General features: G+C 51.1%; 2 protein-coding genes across 2 annotated transcripts; one reads left to right on the top strand and one right to left on the bottom strand.

Moving 5' to 3' along the window:
- Window positions 1-488: 488 nt before the first annotated feature.
- Window positions 489-10339, top strand: LOC309401070 (thyroid receptor-interacting protein 6-like; the record flags this gene model as incomplete). The annotated part of the gene is given in 10 exon segments (XM_081970013.1): window positions 489-520; window positions 522-748; window positions 1222-1334; window positions 1964-2086; window positions 2195-2863; window positions 3522-3612; window positions 4742-4911; window positions 7679-7857; window positions 8583-8703; window positions 9467-10339. Coding segments are annotated over 10 exon segments (1857 nt in total). The 3' UTR covers window positions 9599-10339.
- Window positions 10340-10727: 388 nt separating this feature from the next.
- LOC309401072 (thialysine N-epsilon-acetyltransferase-like) lies at window positions 10728-17768 on the bottom strand. Its single transcript, XM_081970016.1, has 6 exons — window positions 17605-17768; window positions 15789-15840; window positions 14609-14692; window positions 13161-13259; window positions 12170-12210; window positions 10728-11797 (listed from the first exon to the last, which is right to left on the bottom strand). Exons 1-6 carry the CDS (start codon window positions 17665-17667, stop codon window positions 11618-11620), a joined length of 519 nt encoding a protein of 172 aa, XP_081826142.1. The 5' UTR covers window positions 17668-17768; the 3' UTR covers window positions 10728-11617.
- Window positions 17769-17868: the final 100 nt, after the last annotated feature.

Raw genomic sequence — 17868 nt, forward strand, 5'->3', positions numbered from 1 at the left:
CATCCATCTATCTATATTTATTTATTCATTTATCTATAGATCTAATTGTATCTACCTCTCACCTCTCTATATATACACCCTATATTTCCCCAAATATCTATCTATCTGTCTGTCTGTCTGTCTGTCTGTCTCTCTCTCTCTCAGATAGAGAGAGATAGAGATAGATGAAGACAGACAGACAGACAGATAATCTATCTCCATTCATCTATCATTTCTTTCTGTATGTATCTCTTTTTTGCCCCCTCTCTCTTTACACACACATACACACACACTCACTCACTCTGTATATATCCAACTGTATCCATCCGTCCATTCCTCTTCTCTCTCTCTCTCCCTTTCCCTCCTTCCCTCTCCCTCTCTCTCTCTGTCTTCCTTTATGATTCAGGTTCAGCTGAAGAGCAGAATTCCCCCCCCCCATAAAAAAAGGGGGGGAAGTAAGAATTAGCCAGGAAATCCCAGCTGTTTCAATCCATTCCAAATCTGACTCCATGTTTTTCCTCTCTCTCCCCCCTCACCAATCCCACTCCAGCTTCCCTCGGCATGTCCGGCCCCACCTGGCTGCCCCCCAAACAAGTGGGGGGGCTGGCCCAGCTGGATGTCCCCCTATCCACCCCAGCCGCCGTCTGCAAGGTCCAGAAAAGTTTTGCCTCCCTCCCTGCGGCCCCCAGACCCGCCCACCGAACTCCGGAGACCAATGGGGCAATGAGCTCCCTGGGGGGCCCATCCCGGGACCAGCCCCCTCCTCCAGGTAAACGTGGGAGCAGTCGGTATTTGGGGAAGAGTTTTCTGCACAAATGGGAAGGGGGGGAAAACACCCTCTAATGCGCAAGATTGATGGACTACAACTCCCATAATTCCCCAGTACCCTTCCACTGGATGGAGACAGAAGATGAATAGATTGACAGATAGGATGGATGGATGGATGAATCGATGGAGACAGAAGATGGATGGATGGACGGACAGACAGATAGGATAGATAGACATATTGGATGGAAACCAAGATGGATGGATGGATGGATGGATGAGCCAGAAGGAGATCTCTGAATCATAGGAGTCATGTCTGTATTCTAAAATGGCAACATGTTATTTCACTACATTTCCCAGCGGACCTTGCTACTGGGTGGGCAGACAAGTCTGAGTGTTCTAGATCCCAACACCTGGAGAACCCAGCTCCATCCCCTCTTAGTTTGAATCCCTCTCCTGCTTCTTCCTCTGCCCCAGGCCCCACCTTCCATCCTCAGGACTCTCCTACAGACTCCCCCTACTCCTCCGTAAGTGAGCGAGGGTCGCGGGGATCCTGGGATAGCGCTACACCTCCCAGCTACACCCTGCAGGTAAGGAGAGAAACAGGTTGACCCCACTTGGCTGAGGGGGGGGCGGGGGGACATATGCCCTCCTTTTGCACATTTGCGCTCGCTCGCACGTGCGCCTGGATTAAAAAACGTGGCTAAATAGGACAGTGTAGAACTGGGGCGGGGAGTGTTTGGCCCACGCACGATTTCCACTATTGGTTTGGGTGAACTGATCCAAACTAACTGGATACCACTTCTGCTTTGAGTGGCCTGGGGGAGGAAGCCAAGTGGAGCTACAACGTTGAGCTGTGGTTTTTCCCCAACCTGGTGCCCTCTACTGGGCCGGCGCCTAGTGGACTTCTGGGAGTTGCAGTTTCTAACTAGCTGGAACTACGACTCTCAGGATTGTACTAGGCGCAGGGAGTCACATTTTCTACAGTGGGACTTCTAGCTCTTTCTGTTAAGCCCTGGCACCCTTCTGCCGACAGAGGGCAGGCTGAGGGTCAACAGGTGCAGCCCTTGGAATGCGGGGGGGGGGAACAGATGTTGGCAAAAGTGGGGAGTCACCACATTACAGAAGCCCAGATCCATTTAGAGTGGTTCAAATGACTTCCTCGATCAGGGAGACACACACACGCACACACACATACACAAATTATATTTTTCACCAGGAGGGAGAATCGCCGGAGCAGCTGCGGGGTTTTCACCCCACCAACCTCGATGTCCAGATAGATTCGCTCACCAGTATGTTGGCAGACATGGAGAGCAGCCAGCAGCGCCGGAGCGAACGGGCGGTGAGGAAGCTTGGGGGGGACGGGAGGACAAGACAGTGTTCCTGCAGGTTTCTCCACCCCCCCTAAATTCTCTACCTGGACCCTGATTGTGTTAACCGTTTATTGCAGAACGCGGAATCCGTGCCGTATCCACATCTGCAGCCTGGCGCCCCCAAACCCAGCCCTGCTCCGGCTACCTACAAGCCCACTCTTTCGGGCGGCTTCGTGCCCACCAAGCCGGATGGCAAGACCCTGCCCTATGGAGGCCCGCCAGCCTCTGGATCCCCGTACCCAGCTGCTCCAGTGCTGCCCTGCCAATACAGCTCCCCCAGCTCGGGGGATCCTTATGGATACCACCGCACCCCCTTGGCACCGAAGCCGTACCCGCAGCCGATGCCCGCCTCATACGCCACGGCGTCTTCCTCAGCTGGGCCCCCCTTCAACGTCCAGGTGAAGGTGGCCAAACCGGTGGTGGGCTACAACCAGCCCAGGCGCAGAGCCGAGGCGGCCTACGGACCCCCGTCCCCCCAGCTAGGATATGGGATGAAGCCTCCCCCACAATATGCCTCCGAACCAGGGACCCGTGCCCGACCCCACGAAGCCGAGCCTTGGTATCCGGAGCCTCCCTCCTATGGCCAGCGGCTGGGTGAGGTGGAGTTCTATGCCGGTCCTGCCGGGCAGGGCAGGTTGGGAGCACCGGTGGGGCAGTTCCAGTCTGGATTGGCAAAAGCTGGGAAGGAGGAGTTGACGGCGTCCCTGATTCCTGCCAGCAGTGGCGGCCTGAGGTTTCCCCATCAGGTAATTCTACCGGCTGGAGATGATGGGGAAGGGGAAGGCAGGGTAGGGGTATTTCTGGGGAAGAGGCTACCATCCGGGAATGGAATGCAATCCTGATTCCCAGGAGGGAGGGAATGAATGCTACAGAAATTCAGTTGGTGTATGAGAATGAGGCTGAGGACAGCTCCTCCTCAAGTATTCCCAGAGTCTATGTTTTCAGCAGCAAGTAAAGGTTGTTCTTGACTTCGTGAGCCCTAAATTTCCATTTTTAAGCGAGACGGCTGATAAATGAGCTTTGCCCCTTTTTTACAACCTTCCTTGCCGCTGTTGTTAAGCGCACCTCTGCAGTTGTTAAGCGAGTCACTCGGTTGTTAAGCGAATCCGGCTTCCCCGCTGACTTGGCTCGTCGGGAGGTCGCGAAATCACACAACCCTTCCCCCCTGGGACACGGCAAACCGTCGTAAGTACGAGTCCGTTGCCAACTGGCTGAATGTCGATCGTGTGACCGTGGGGATGCGGCAACGGTCGTAAGTGTGAAAAATGGTCTTTTCAGTGGCATCGTAACTCCAAACGGTCCCTAAATAAACGGTTGTAAGGCTACCTGTACAGGTGGCCTAGTGGCTTAAATTCGCGAGGAATTTGTTGTCCGTTCTCCCAGTCTCTCCTCTCTTTCCCGCAGCCTCCCGCGTGCCGCCCGGAGGAAGAGCTGGAGCGCCTAACCAAGAAACTGATGTACGATTTGAACAATCCTCCCACCGCGGAATATTTTGGTGGGTTTTCCGAGCCTTAAAAATTTCACCTATTTTTTTTTTATTTTAAAAAGACTTTGTGGGGTGGTTTTAATGGAGCCTCCATGTGCAAGAGCAGTCTTATCTTTTTTTTAAAAAAAATTAGTTTTTCTAAAAATCCTTTGCAAACCAATTTCCGTGTGTGACATGTCACCTGGGTGTACCATACATTTCAGGCTAGAAAATGAGTATTCGTTGCGCTTGTTTCGTTTAGCAAGTTTATAGGACGCTAATCGGAACACACCTCTCTCTATTCAATGATAATCTTTCATTGTTGGGTTATCCCATATTTCAATGTGTTTTTTTTTTATACCAGTCGCCCTATCTTAATTATTGTACCTTTGAATAGGGAGAAAAGATTTTCCATCATATTTATGGATTCGTTTAAGAAGCTTACATATTCCCGATAAGAGCCTCTTTTCTCTTAAATCAGGGGTGTCCAAACTTAGGAACTTTAAGACTTGTGGACTTCAACTCCCAGAATTCCCCAGCCAGCCATGCTGGCTGGGGAATTCTGGGAGTTGAAGTCCACAAGTCTTAAAGTTCCCAAGTTTGGACACCCCTGTCTTAAATCAAGATCTCATTGTTTGCTTATTCAAGTTGCAACCCTTCGTTTTTTTAATTATTCGATGTTTCGGAACGTCATTTTTATATCAATCCTCCTCTTCTGCATATCATACGTTTTCGTCATATTTGTTACATTTAACACACCTACCCCAGGTTCAGGTTGAATTATAATTTAGTATATCCATCCTTAGTGTTTAAATTTCCCGCTATTATTATTGCTTCCCCTTATGACATAAAAAGGGGTGTTTGATGAATCTCCCCCCCCTTTCTCTAAATTCTCTTTTAAGTTTCACGGAGACTCCCTGTGCAAGAGCAGTCTACCTTGAAATGCCGTCGCTGGGCAGACTAGCAACACGGGAGCTCCCCTTTGGCTTGTTTTAAGAGGAGACCCGGTCTTCTCGATTCAGAATTGATTTGGGGAGGGGTCTTCCTCACCCCAGAGGGGGATTTTTGGGATGGTTCTTGTATTCCCAACCCCCCTGCTTTGATGTTTTTTTAAAACCAATATCGAGTCTCGTAGTTCTCGAACCCGTCACCCTTGCAGGCCGCTGCGCTCAGTGCGGGGAGAATGTGGTGGGCGACGGGACGGGCTGCGTAGCCATGGATCAGGTCTTCCACGTCGACTGCTTCACCTGTGTGACCTGCCGTTGCCGCCTGCGGGGACAGCCGTTCTACGCCATCGACCGCCGGTCGTACTGTGAATCCTGCTATATTGTGAGTGGAGGGTTGGGGGGTTCAAAAGAGTCTGCGGGCCCCTCATTTTGGGTTCTCTAATTCTGTTGAGCCCCTTTGAAGAGGGGTTGGACTTCGACTCCCAGAATTCCCCAGCTGGCCAAGGTAACGACCTGGTGTCGGAGGGGGAGCCGGACCTGGCAGGAATTACGGAGACCTGGCTGGGCCACGAGGGAGGTCTCCCTCTTGTGGAAATGTGCCCGCCAGGTTACCGCGCATTTTATCAGTCAACGGGCACTAGGCACGGGTGGTGGGGTAGCGGTCATTGTGAGGGAAGGTCTCGAGCCGAGAGAGACCACTGTGCCACAGATAACCGGTTGTGAGTCCCTATGTGTGAAGTGGGGCCCAGGGAAGCAGTTGGGCTTGCTAATTGTATACCTGGCTCCTCGCTATGCATCAGCAGCCCTGCCCGAGCTCCTTGGGGTGATCGCCGAGATGGCAGTTGAAACGCCCAGACTGTTGGTCATGGGTGACTTCAACTTGCCATCGGTAGGGGAGGCATCTGAAGTAGCTCGGGAGTTCATGGCTTCCATGACAGCCATGGACCTGACCCAAATAATTCAGGGCCCCACGCACGAGGGAGGTCACACACTGGATCTTGTTTTTGTCTCTGGCCAATGGAGGAGTGATCTGGGAGTAGGGGATTTAGCTATCACCCCCCTGTCATGGTCTGATCACTCACTGCTCCGGCTCGACTTTCCAGCCGCTACTCCCCACCGCGGGGAGGCGTAACCGGAATGTCCAAGATGGTTCCGCCCCAGGCGCCTGATGGAACCTGACAGGTTCCAGACAGAGCTCGGGCCATTTCCTGTAGCCCTGACCCACACCCGATCGGAGGACCTAGTGGCTGCATGGAATAGTGCGGCCGCGGGGGCCTTGGACCGGGTGGCGCCTTTGCGGCCTCTCTTGCAGCAGCGAACCACCCAGGCTCCTTGGTTCACCGAGGGGCTGAGGGTGATGAAACGCCACAAGAGACGCCTAGAGAGCAGATGGAGATCATCACGCTCTGAATCTGACCGAACTCAGGTAAGAGCCCATTTACGGACTTACCTTGTGGCGTTAAGAGTGGCCAAGCGTCAGTATTGTGCCACTCTTATTGCGTCCGCAGATAACCGCCCTGCCGCCCTGTTTGGGGTGACCTGCTCCCTCCTCCAACAGAGGCTGCGGGAAGCTCCTCTGCAGGGCAGAGCAGAGGAATTTGGGGAGTATCTGCAGGACAAAATCGCTCAGATTCGAAGCGAGTTGGTCCCTGCTAGTGGTCTGGAGGGGACGTCGGAGGTGGGTCATGAGGTCCCATTCTGGGAGGAGTTTGACTCTGTTACTTCCGATGATATGGACAGGCTGCGTAGGCGACTGCGAGCCACCACATGTTTATTGGACCTGTGTCCCTCCTGGCTTGTACTGGCATCCTGGGAGGTCACACGAGGCTGGCTCCAGGAGTTAGTCAACGCTTCCTTGAGTGAGGGGTCCCTGCCGGCCGCCCTGAAAGAGGCAGTGGTGAGGCCCCTCCTCAAGAAGCCTTCCCTGGACCCAGCTCTGTTAGCCAACTACCGTCCCATCTCCAACCTTTGCTTTCTGGCGAAGGTTGTAGAGAGTGTGGTGGCACAACAGTTCCCGCGCCACTTGAAGGAAACTGATTATCTGGACCCGCGCCAGTCCGGTTTTCGGCCCGGCCACAGTACGGAGACGGCATTGTTCGCATTGGTGGACGATCTCTGGAGGGCCAGAGATGGGGGTTGCTCCTCCATCCTGGTCCTATTAGACCTCTCAGCGGCTTTCGATACCATCGACCATGGTATCCTATTGCATCGATTGGAGGGGTTGGGGGTGAGGGGCACCGTTTTGCGGTGGTTCTCCTCCTACCTCTCTGGCCGAGTGCAATTTGTATTGGCAGGGGGGCAAAGGTCGACCTCGAATGCCGCTCACTTGTGGGGTGCCACAGGGGTCGGTCCTCTCGCCTCTCCTGTTCAATGCATATATGAAGCCGCTGGGCGAGATCATACGTGGGTATGGGGTAGACTACCATCTGTACGCGGATGACACCCAGCTGTACATCTCTACCCCAAACCACCCCAACGATGCCGTCGAAGTGATGTCCCGGTGTCTGGAAGCCGTACGGATCTGGATGGGAAGTAACAGACTCAAGCTCAACCCATCCAAGACTGAGTGGCTGTGGCTACCGGCGCCCCGGTTCAACCACCTTACTCCATCACTGGCCATTGGGGGCGAATGTCTGGCCCCCGTGGATCGGGTACGCAATTTGGGCGTCCTTCTGGATACCCGGCTATCCATGGATGACCATGTGACAGCCATGGCCAGGGGGGCATTCCACCAGGTCTGCCTGGTGCGCCAATTGCGTCCCCTATTGGACCGGGATGCCCTGCGCACAGTCACACACACAGTCTTAAAGTTGCCAAGGTTGGAGACCTCTGGAGCGTCTAATAATCTCTGGGAGTTGGGCGCCCCCTGGTGTCATAATCTGAAAACGCAGCTTCCTATTACTCTTCTCCTGTAAAGAAAGGGGGATTTAGGCGACTCGAGCAAGCGAGCCAAGCTGCGGGCACTGAATTCTGCCCTCTGCCAATCGGACGTTGCTTTCTCGCGAAGGCTTGAACCCGGGGATTTTTAAAAAACAATTGGCGCAAGAGAGGGGACGGTTCATTTTTTTTAATGTTTAATTTTAAAAAGTCTGTTTTTCTCCGACTGCAACCCCCAAGCACATGCCCCCCCTCTCTCTCTCTCCGGCCAGGTGACGTTGGAGAAATGCTCCGTGTGCTGCAAGCCCATCCTGGACCGGATCCTGCGGGCCATGGGCAAAGCTTACCACCCGCAGTGCTTCACCTGCGTGGTTTGCCACCGCTGCCTGGACGGAATCCCCTTCACCGTGGATGCCACCAGCCAGATCCACTGCATCGAGGATTTCCACCGGTGAGAGTCGGGGAAGGGGCTGTGGGTGGGGGCGGATTCCTCTTGGGCTGCCTCATAGGCTCCCAAGAGAGATCCTGGGCTCCAAAGGCCGTGCTACGACTCCCGGACCTCCCTGCTGCAGTTGTACAGAGGCCGTACTGCAAGTCCCATCCTCCCCAGCCAGCAAGGCAGGGGAGGTGGGGATCCGAAGGCCTCAAAATCTCAGGAAGAAGGCAGGGCCCACCTGTCACTTCCTGATTCCTCCCTCCCACAGGAAATTGGGCCCCCAATGTTCTGTGTGCCCTGTACTGCAAGTCCCATCCTCCCCAGCCAGCAAGGCAGGAGAAGCGGGGATCCCAAACTCCAAAATCTCAGGAAGAAGGCGGGGCCAGCATCATGTCTCGTCTTGATTCCTGACCCCCCCATAGAAAATAAGATCCCCAATGTTGTATGGGTGCTGTACTATAAGTCCCATCATCCACAGCCAGGAAGGCAGGGGAAGCTGGGATCCCGAGACCCCAACACCTCAAAAGGGGCAGGGCCAACATTGTCACTTCTTGATTCCTGCCCCCCCTCTAGAAAATTTGACCCCTGATGTTCTGTGGGCGCCATACTACAATTCCCATCTTCCCCAGCCAGCAAGGCAAGGGAAGCTGAGATCCTGAGGCCCCAAAATCTCAGGAAGAGAGCAGGGCCAGCATCATGTCTCTTCCTGATTCCTGCCCCCTCTTTCCCCCCCCCGGCAGGAAATTTGCCCCCCGCTGCTCCGTGTGTGGCGAGGCCATCATGCCCGAAGCGGGTCAGGAGGAGACGGTGCGCATCGTGGCCCTGGACCGCAGCTTCCACATCGGCTGCTACAAGTGCGAGGTCAGCCACGACGGGGCGGATTGGGGGTGGGAGGGAGGGGCTGCTTTTGGTTCCGGAAAGGGACCCCCCCCCCCGTGAGCGTGGGAAGAGTGGGCACCTCGGGTGGACGACGGGGGTAGTCGGACTTGTGGGGGTTCAAGCGCTGGAGGGGGTGAAAGATCGCACAGGCATTTGGGTGCAATGGGGAAGCCGGGGGGGAGGGGGGGCTGGACTGGAAGACCTCCAGTGTCCCTTCCAGCCCTAGGAATCCATTATTCTGTCTTTCTATCTGCCTATCATCTATATTTCTTTATCTATCTATCTATCTCTATTTATTCTACCTATCTATATATCCATTTTTATCTCCCTCTCCCATCTCTCTCTCTCCCCCTGCCTCCATCTATCCATCCATCCACCCACCCACCCATCCATCCATTCTACCTATCTATATATCTTTATCTCCCACTCCCCATATCTCTCTCTCTCCCTGCCTCCTTCCATCCATCCATCCAACCATCCAACTATCTATCTATCTATCTATCTATCTATCTATCTATCTATCTATCTATCTATCTATCTATCTATCTATCTATCTATCTATCTATCTTTACATTTCAAGGAAAGATTGGACACTCGTTTCTTTGGGATGGCATGTAAGATTTCCTGTCTTGGACAAGGGGCTGGACTAGAAGACCTCTCAGGTCCCTTCCGGTCCCGTCCCCCTCTTAATGCTCGCATCCGGTTTTCCTTTTCCCCCCCTCACTCCCCCCCTCCCCCCCTCCAGGAGTGTGGCCTGCTTCTGTCTTCCGAAGGGGAGGGCCGCGGCTGCTACCCCTTGGACGGCCATATTCTCTGCAAGAACTGCAGTGCCCGGCGGATCCAAGACCTCTCCTCCGATATCACGACCGACTGCTGATGGGGAGGGGGGCGGTGGTCCCCAACCTGGGTGGGGTGGGGGCTTCGTGGGCTACCCGACGTTGCATACCCCCTCTTTCTGGATGCACAGAGCTGGTTGCTGTATTGCTGTGTAGGTCCAAGATGGCGCCTTGAAGAGGGGTGGACTTCAACTCCCAGAATTCCCCAGGGGAATTCTGGGAGTTGAAGTCCACCCCTCTTCAAGGCGCCATCTTGGACCGACACTGCTCTAAATTGTTTTTTTTTTCTCCTCTCGTTTCCTCAGCCTCCCAATTTGGGGGGAGGCTGTAAGAAAGCCCCTCAGCTCTGCCAGGACCCTCCCCCCAATAAGATTTCCGTCCTTCCTTCAGTCTTGTAGATTCCAAACCCCATCGTCCCCAACCCCACAGGCCTGCTCTGTGTTTTAAGAGTGGAACGTCCTCTGGTCCCGGAATATATTTGAATCGACTCCCGCACCCATAAGCTTTGAACATTCCCCCTACCCATAAGCTGGTCTTATCTGGATAATTTGGGGCTGGGGCTATTTCCTCTCCTACCCCCCCCCCCCGCCCTCTTTCTCCTGGGATAGCACAAAACTTCTCCTGTTGAACTTTCGCCTGTCCCCTATTATTATTTTTTTGGTTTCTGCAAAATAGACTTTCTTCTCATCCAGCCTGCCTCATTTTTATTATTATTTTTAATAAATAATAATATTGGGCCACGGGTGTATTTTTGAATTCAAACATTAAAGAGGTGCCCCCTTTTCGGTCTCCGTTTCGTGCTTGGATGGGGGGGGCGGTGTTTCATTTATAGGGTGCGGAGTTATGTATTTTCAACCTTAGCAATTTTAAGATGGCTGGACTGCAACTCCCAGATAAATGGATGGGAGTTGGAGTCCAGAAATCTTAAAAGGAACTAAGATTGGGGACTGTATAGGGAGACACAAACACACACACACAAATTGGCATCCAACCTTAAATCAAATCACCTCGGGCTCATTTGGGATGATAATTCCCATCGTCCCTAGCCACGATGCTAATAAAACATTGTGGACTAGTAACTTGGCAGGGAGGAGCAAGACTCTTCCTTCTGGGGGCCACATTTATATGCTTGGAGACAAAAGCTGTAAAAATATCAGGAGTCTCCCACCGTTTCTTCCAATTCAGAGATTTTATTTAAAAGCAGAAAATAGAAGTGAGCCTTCTTGTTTTAAAGATATGCTGATTTTTTTTTTGGGGGGGGGGGAGGAATAATTAGTCTTATTTGGTTAAATATAGTATTAAATGTTGGGTTTGGGGGAAAAGGTCTGTGCTTGTCATTGCTAACTGGGGAATTCTGGGAATTGAAGTTGTGAATGCTGGCTGAGGAATTCTGGGAGTTGAAGTCCATGAATGCTGGCTGAAGAATTCTGGGAGTTGAAGTCTACGAATGCTGGCTGAAGAATTCTGGGAGTTGAAGTCCAGGCATGAGAGTTGAGGAATTCTGGGAGTTGAAGTCCATGAATGCTGGCTGAAGAATTCTGGGAGTTGAAGTCTACGAATGCTGGCTGAAGAATTCTGGGAGTTGAAGTCTACGAATGCTGGCTGAAGAATTCTGGGAGTTGAAGTCCAGGCATGAGAGTTGAGGAATTCTGGGAGTTGAAGTCCATGAATGCTGGCTGAAGAATTCTGGGAGTTGAAGTCTACGAATGCTGGCTGAAGAATTCTGGGAGTTGAAGTCCAGGCATGAGAGTTGAGGAATTCTGGGAGTTGAAGTCCATGAATGCTGACTGAAGAATTCTGGGAGTTGAAGTCCATGAATGCTGGCTGAGGAAATCTGGGAGTTGAAGTCTACGAATGCTGGCTGAAGAATTCTGGGAGTTGAAGTCCAGGCATGAGAGCTGAGGAGTTCTGGGAGTTGAAGTCCAGGCATGAGAGCTGAGGAGTTCTGGGAGTTGAAGTCCAGAGATTTTAAAAGTTGCTAAGGCTTGGGAAATCCTGATTTTCTGATGTTGGCGTTAGTGCTGTTCTTCCTCCTCCTCCTGAGTCGGCCTGGGGCGCACTCACGAGGCCCGCCCACCCTGGACGAGCCTCCGCAGACCCTCTTCGTTAAACTCCATGCAGTGCCAGGCTGTGGACTCGGTGGTGTCCTGGGCTCCTAGCCGAAGGTACAACTTCTTCGCCCTCTGGTTGCTCTCCATGGTGCTGAATTTCATCTTGGTGCAACCAGCGGCCAGCGCCACCTGCAAAGCCAGAGAAAGAGAGGCAAAGAGAGGCCGTTAAGTGAAGCAGGCTTTCCCCATTTGGAAGGTCTCAAAAGGGGATCGCGTGAATCCCTGGGCCGCTGCAACCGTCATAAATATGAGTCAGTTGCCGAGCGTCTGAATTTTGGTTGCAACGGTCATAAGTGTGAAAAACAGTCCTATGTCACTTTTTTCAGTGCCGTCGTAACTTTGATCACTAAGCAAAATGTTGTAAGTCGAGGCTTATCTGTATCTGTCTTTCCAAGAAAAGGACCACAATTCTTCACTTGAGGAAGTTCTGAAGAGGCAAGACACTAGTCCTCAATGCCATCATAACTCAAATCCTGAGATGGTTTTATATTCTGAACTTACTTCGGCAACTTTCGCCAACAACTGCTTTCCGATTCCTTTATCTGGGGGAGAAGAAACCACAAAGAAGTAAGGGCATTGCCCCAAAAGTGCCATGCCAATTTAATATATTAATATGCATTAATGTCTGTGTGTGTGTTGTATTTGTGCTGATAAATAAAGGGAGACTAGTATAGATCTATTTCAAGCTCTTTAGCTCTCATCAGCTAGCCATACCCTTACTGGGATTCGAACCTGGGCTGTGTTACATATTAGGCAGATTTGTTAGCCACTAAGCCCAGCCGGCATGCTTTAAAATGGATGGACTTCAACTCCCAGAATTCCCCAGCTGGCATGCTTTAAAATGGATGGACTTCAATTCCCAGAATTCCCCAGCTGGCATGCTTTAAAATGGATGGACTTCAATTCCCAGAATTCCCCAGTCAACATGCTTTAAGAGGGGTGGACTTCAACTCCCAGAATTCCCCAGCTGGCATGCTTTAAAATGGATGGACTTCAATTCCCAGAATTCCCCAGCTGGCATGCTTTAAAATGGATGGACTTCAATTCCCAGAATTCCCCAGTCAACATGCTTTAAGAGGGGTGGACTTCAACTCCCAGAATTCCCCAGCTGGCATGCTTTAAAATGGATGGACTTCAACTCCCAGAATTCCCCAGCCAACATGCTTTAAGGGGGATGGACTTCAACTCCCAGAATTCCCCAGCCAACATGCTTTAAGAGGAGTGGACTTCAACTCCCAGAATTCCCCAGTCAACATGCTTTAAGAGGGATGGACTTGAACTCCCAGAATTCCCCAGCTGGCATGGGTCACTCCAACTGGCACCCAACATAACCTAACTGCTACTAAGCCGATAGGTACTGCTCATCAAAGCCCACTTTTAGAAAAGACCTTGGCCTTATTTGGCTTATTTTGTCTATTTATTTCCATTTGTGCTCATCTCACGATCATAAAGCGACGCCTGCTGTATCCGACATGATCATTTTTTAACCTACCCCGAAATTCCGGCGCCACGTATATATTTTCCAAATACATCAGTTTTCCGTGGTTGATGCAGTACCCCTTGTAGTACATGACGTAGCCAATGGGGTGCCCTACGGGGGGGAGTAAAAATTATAGTTTATGAATTTATTGCGTGGGCACATTTTCACCACATTTCGATAAAATCCACCCCCGTTCAAATACAAAATACGAATTACGACCCCAACTGAGCCCCCAAATTCTGTTGCTAGGCGAAACCTTTGCGGAATGAGGTTTGCTGCATGTTACGACCTTTTTTTTTTTGCTACCGTTATTAAATGAATTGGTGCAGGGGTTCAGTTAGTCCCACGGTCGTTCAGTGAATCCGGCTTCACCCGTCGACTTTGCTTGTCGGAAGGTCTCAAAAGGGGAATCACGTGATCCCGGGACACTCCCGACCGTCGTAAATACGAGTCCATTGCTGAGCGTCTGAATTTTGATCACGGGAAAGGCTGCACTGGTCGTAAGTGTGTGGGAAACGGTCACGAATCGCTTCTCCAGTGCAGTAACTTCAAACGGTCACTGAATGAGCAGTTGTAAGTCGAGGACTAACTAAAAGGGCAAAAACCCAGAGCTCTGAGCACAAGCGACCCTTGGTAGGTAATCTGACTCCATTCTGGTAAGTGCTCTAAGGTCGCGCAATAGTTTAGTTTATGTTACCGTACAATAAATATTAAATAATCCATGCAGACAATGAAGGTGACCTTAACATTAAGTGTCGTGGCCCACCAGTGGTCAGTGGAGCTGTCAGCAGACTCGGACAGTGAGGAGGTTGGGGAGGGACATGGGCCAGTCCTGGAGTCTGGGGGAGGCTCAGAAGAGGGCCATCTGGGAGTTATCAGCTGCCTTCGGAGTCAGACATCAGTGAGGCAGAAGAACAGCTGGAGCCTGTTCCCAGTGCGCGCATGTGCAGAGCTGCCAGAAGGCAAGAACAGTTAAGACAAAAAGGGAGACTCGGGAGTAAGGCTTGGAGATGATTGGCCCCTCCCATAAGACATAAAAGAGGAGCAAACAGACGTGAGCCTTTGCAGGGAGCAATTTTGTTCGTTTTGTTCGGTTCAAACTCTGAAGCTCCGTTTGACTCTGTGCTCCGTTTGGCCTTGCAAAACTAATTGCCAATTAGGTGTCTGGCAGCGTTTCAAGGGAGATAAAGGTGGGTGCTTCTCAGCCTTATCCCGAAAGACTTTGGCAGACTTCTGTAGGACTCTTCACAGACTGTTTGTGAATCGTTACGGGCTGTGAATGAACATATTTCACCGCTGTTTCAATAAAAGAGGGTTTGGGGGGACCAAGATTGTGACTTATGCTTTCTCAGAAAGCCTAGGAAGAGAACATTAAGACCTTAAGATGGTTTGATATATTTTCAGTCTTTCGAGTTTCACGTTGGGGGGGGGGGATTAGGGTGGTGGGGAACAGCTTTTACCTGGATTGGAGGGGTTTTCTGCGGGCAGTTCAGCCATGAGACATTTGAAGAAGGGGTCTTGGCCAAAGCCGTCTGCTCTCAGATCTGCGATGGAGAAGAAGAAGAGGAGGAGGAAGAAGAGAAAGATAGAGAAGGAGAGTTAGGAGGAGGAGGAGGTGTAAGGAGAAGAAGAAATAGGGAAGGAGAATTAGGAGAAGAAGAAAAAGAAAGGAAGAGGGTGAAGAATGGAGGAAGAAAGGAGGAAGAAAATGAGGAGGAGGAGAAAGGAGGTGTAAGAAGAAGAGATGGAAGACAAGGAAGAAGGGAGGAAGAATGCAGGAAGCAAGGGGGAAGAGGAGGAGGAGAAGAGATAGAGAAGGAGAGTCAAGAGGAGGAAGAAAATTAGGAAGAGGAGAAGAAAGCAGGTGTAAGGAGATGGAGAAGGGGAATTTGTAGGAAAGGACAAGGAAGAAAGAGGGAGGAGGAGGAAGAATGGAGGAAAAAAGAAGGAAGGGAAGAGGAGAAAGGAAGAAAGATGGAGGAGGAGGTATAAGATGAAGAAGAGATGCAGAAGGAGAATTTGGAGGAGGAGAAGGAGGAGGAAGAGAATTAGGAGGGGGAGAAAAAAGAAGGGAAGGTGGAGAAGGACAAGGGAGAAAGGAGGAGGAAGAAGAATGGAGGAAGAATGAAGGAAGAAAGGAGGAGGGGAGGAAGAAGAAGAGATGTAGAAAGAATTTGGAGGAGGAGGGATGGAAGAGGAGCAGTGGAGAAAGAAGAGAAAGAAAGGAGGAAGAATGGAAAAAGGATGAAGAAAGGAGAAGGAGGAGAAGTAATGGAGGAGGAGAAGGAAGAAGGAAAAGGGGGAAAGAAAGGAGGAGAAGGAAGGAGGAAGAAATGCGAAGGGAGGGAGGAAGAGAAACAAACACTTATTCAGAATTCAAAACTTGTTTTGCAAAAGGGAACTCTACACCCAACACTCCTGGCTCTTCTCGCACGCCATCCACTCCCGATTTCCCGTACTGGTCAAGGGTGCCTGCTCTCACTGGCGATATGCCACCAGCAGACGCTTTTGCACTGACCCTGCCAGCTTTGGCACCCACCAGCCGGGCAGCCAGCCAAGGCCTTAGCTCTGCTCTCCACCCGCTCACAAAAGTCCAGAAAGGTTACCCCACAACACAAAAAAATCTCTCCAAATCCTTACCTTCGACGCTGATCAAGAGCTCGTGCAATAAATTATGGTATTCCGTAATATCCTGGGGGGGGGGAATAGAGGAGTTGTTATGAAGACATCCCGGGGGTGGGATGGGGGGGATCGAACCCCCAATCCCAACCTCCAGAGTCCCAAAATGCAGCAGGGGGCTTTGAAACGGTCCTCCAATTACGACCGATCGGAGGTACGACACTGAAGAAAGCTACTTAGGACCGTTTCCCCACACCCATGATCGTCACCTGATCCAAATTTGCCCACCGGGCCACCGGCTCATCTTTACGACGGTCGCAACATTCCGGGGACAGGTGATTCCCCTCTTTTGCGACCTTTACAACGAGCCAAGTTAAGGGGGTTCGCTGAACACCCGTCTTCCTCGCTTAACAGGGCAGTGGTTTGTTTAACAACCGTGGCGACCGAAGGTCCTAAAACGGGACGCTCCTCGCTTAACAACGGACTGACTTAAACGGTGGAAATGCTGGGGGCTCATTTGCAGCTCTTAGTCGAGGGGAAATGAGTTAGTTGCGAAATTATGCAAGGAGCGCAAAGGGATTTCTCTTGACTTCCTTGTTCTGCTTGGGGTCCCACAGAATAGTTAGAAAAATGAGGCTCCATGCAGAGATTTTATTAAAATCATACAAATCACGTCCCACAATACCCCACCTGCAACAGGTTGTATATTGGACTGAACCAAATCAGAGAGAAAGGGGGGGGGCGGTAATTCTGAATTTATTTATTTTTCCTCTTTTTCCCCGGTCGCTGGAAAATGTCAGCAAGAGGCCCTCGGGCTCTTTGGGGTTTCTATATAAAGAGAGTTAAACAGATTCACGGAGTTGGAAGGGCCCCTGTAGGTCATCTAGTCCACCCCTGTGGTTCTGTGGGTTTGACCCGGCTCTTTTTGCTCCCGTCACTACATCTGGAGCAATTTAGCAGGGTCTCCTGCCAATTTAAGATTATTTCTTCTGTAAAAGAGAGAGACCGAGAGACAGAGACAGAGAGACAGAGAGAAAGAGAAACAGGGAGAGAGAGAGAGAGACAGAGAGAGAGAGAGAGAAAAGAGAGAGAGAGAAACGGAGATAGAGAGACCAAGAGAAAGAGAAACAGGGAGAGAGAGAGAGAGACAGAGAGAGAGAGAGAGAAATGGAGAGAGAGAGACCAAGAGACAGAGATAGAGAGACAGAGAGACAGAGAAAAAGAGACAGACAGAAAGAGAAACAGGGAGACAGAGAGAGAGAGACAGAGAAAGAGAGGGAGAAACGGAGAGAGAGAGACAGAGATACACAGAGAGACAGAGAAAAAAGGCAGTGAGAAAGAGAAATAGGGAGAGAGAGAGAGAGAGAAAGACAGAGACAGAGAGAGAGAAACGGAGAGAGAGACAGAGAGACAAAGAGAGAGACCGAGAGACAGAGATAGAGAGACAAGGACAGAGAAAAAAGAGACAGACAGAAACAGAAACACGGAGAGAGAGAGAGAAAGACAGAGAGAGAGAGAAAGAGAGAAAAAAGAGACACACACAGAGAGAAACGAGAGTGAGAAAGACAAGTTCCCTCTTTTCTTCCTTTCCTTTCTTTTCCTCCCTCTTTTCTTCCTTTCCTTTCTTTTCCTCCCTCTTTTCTTCCTTTCCTTTCCTTCCCTTTTTCTACTTTCCTTTCCTTTCCAATCCTTTCCTTACCTTTCCCTTCCCTTCCCTTCCCTTCGCTTTCTTCCCAAGGCAAGAGACCTTAACACCATCCCAGACAAATCATGGTCCAATCCTGGCTTGAAAAAAATATATCCAAACATCTGAATTTCAACTCCCCCCCCCCCTCACCTTGATGAATTTCATGAGAAGCTCACAGTCGCTGCTGACAGCCGGCCGGAAGAGACACTCCATCGCTCTGGCCAGGGGGGACGCGGCCCCAAAGTGGCACCAGTAAACAGCCCCAGACGGTTGCCTCCCTCCTGCCCTGCCCAGGTTGGGAAGATTCCCGGTTGGTAGGTGGGTGCAGAGGGCCAGAGACCGATCACGTGGCCCTGGGTGCGGCCAGCGCACTTTCCCCGGCCTGGAAGGTGCCAAGAACATTTATGGAATTCC

This window comes from Natrix helvetica (assembly GCF_964273705.1).
Source record: "Natrix helvetica genome assembly, chromosome: Z".
Taxonomy (NCBI): Eukaryota; Metazoa; Chordata; class Lepidosauria; order Squamata; family Natricidae; genus Natrix; species Natrix helvetica.

Bases quoted from the DNA above. Each gene is read 5' to 3' on its own strand.
- LOC309401072 (XM_081970016.1), bottom strand. From the start codon at position 17,667: ATGGAGTGTCTCTTCCGGCCGGCTGTCAGCAGCGACTGTGAGCTTCTC. The intron at 15,841-17,604 runs GTGAGGGGGGGG...CCCCCCCCCCAG, and splicing joins TTCTCATGAAATTCATCAAG to GATATTACGGAATACCATAA. The intron at 11,798-12,169 runs GTAAGTTCAGAA...CTGGCTTTGCAG, and splicing joins TGTTGGCGAAAGTTGCCGAA to GTGGCGCTGGCCGCTGGTTG.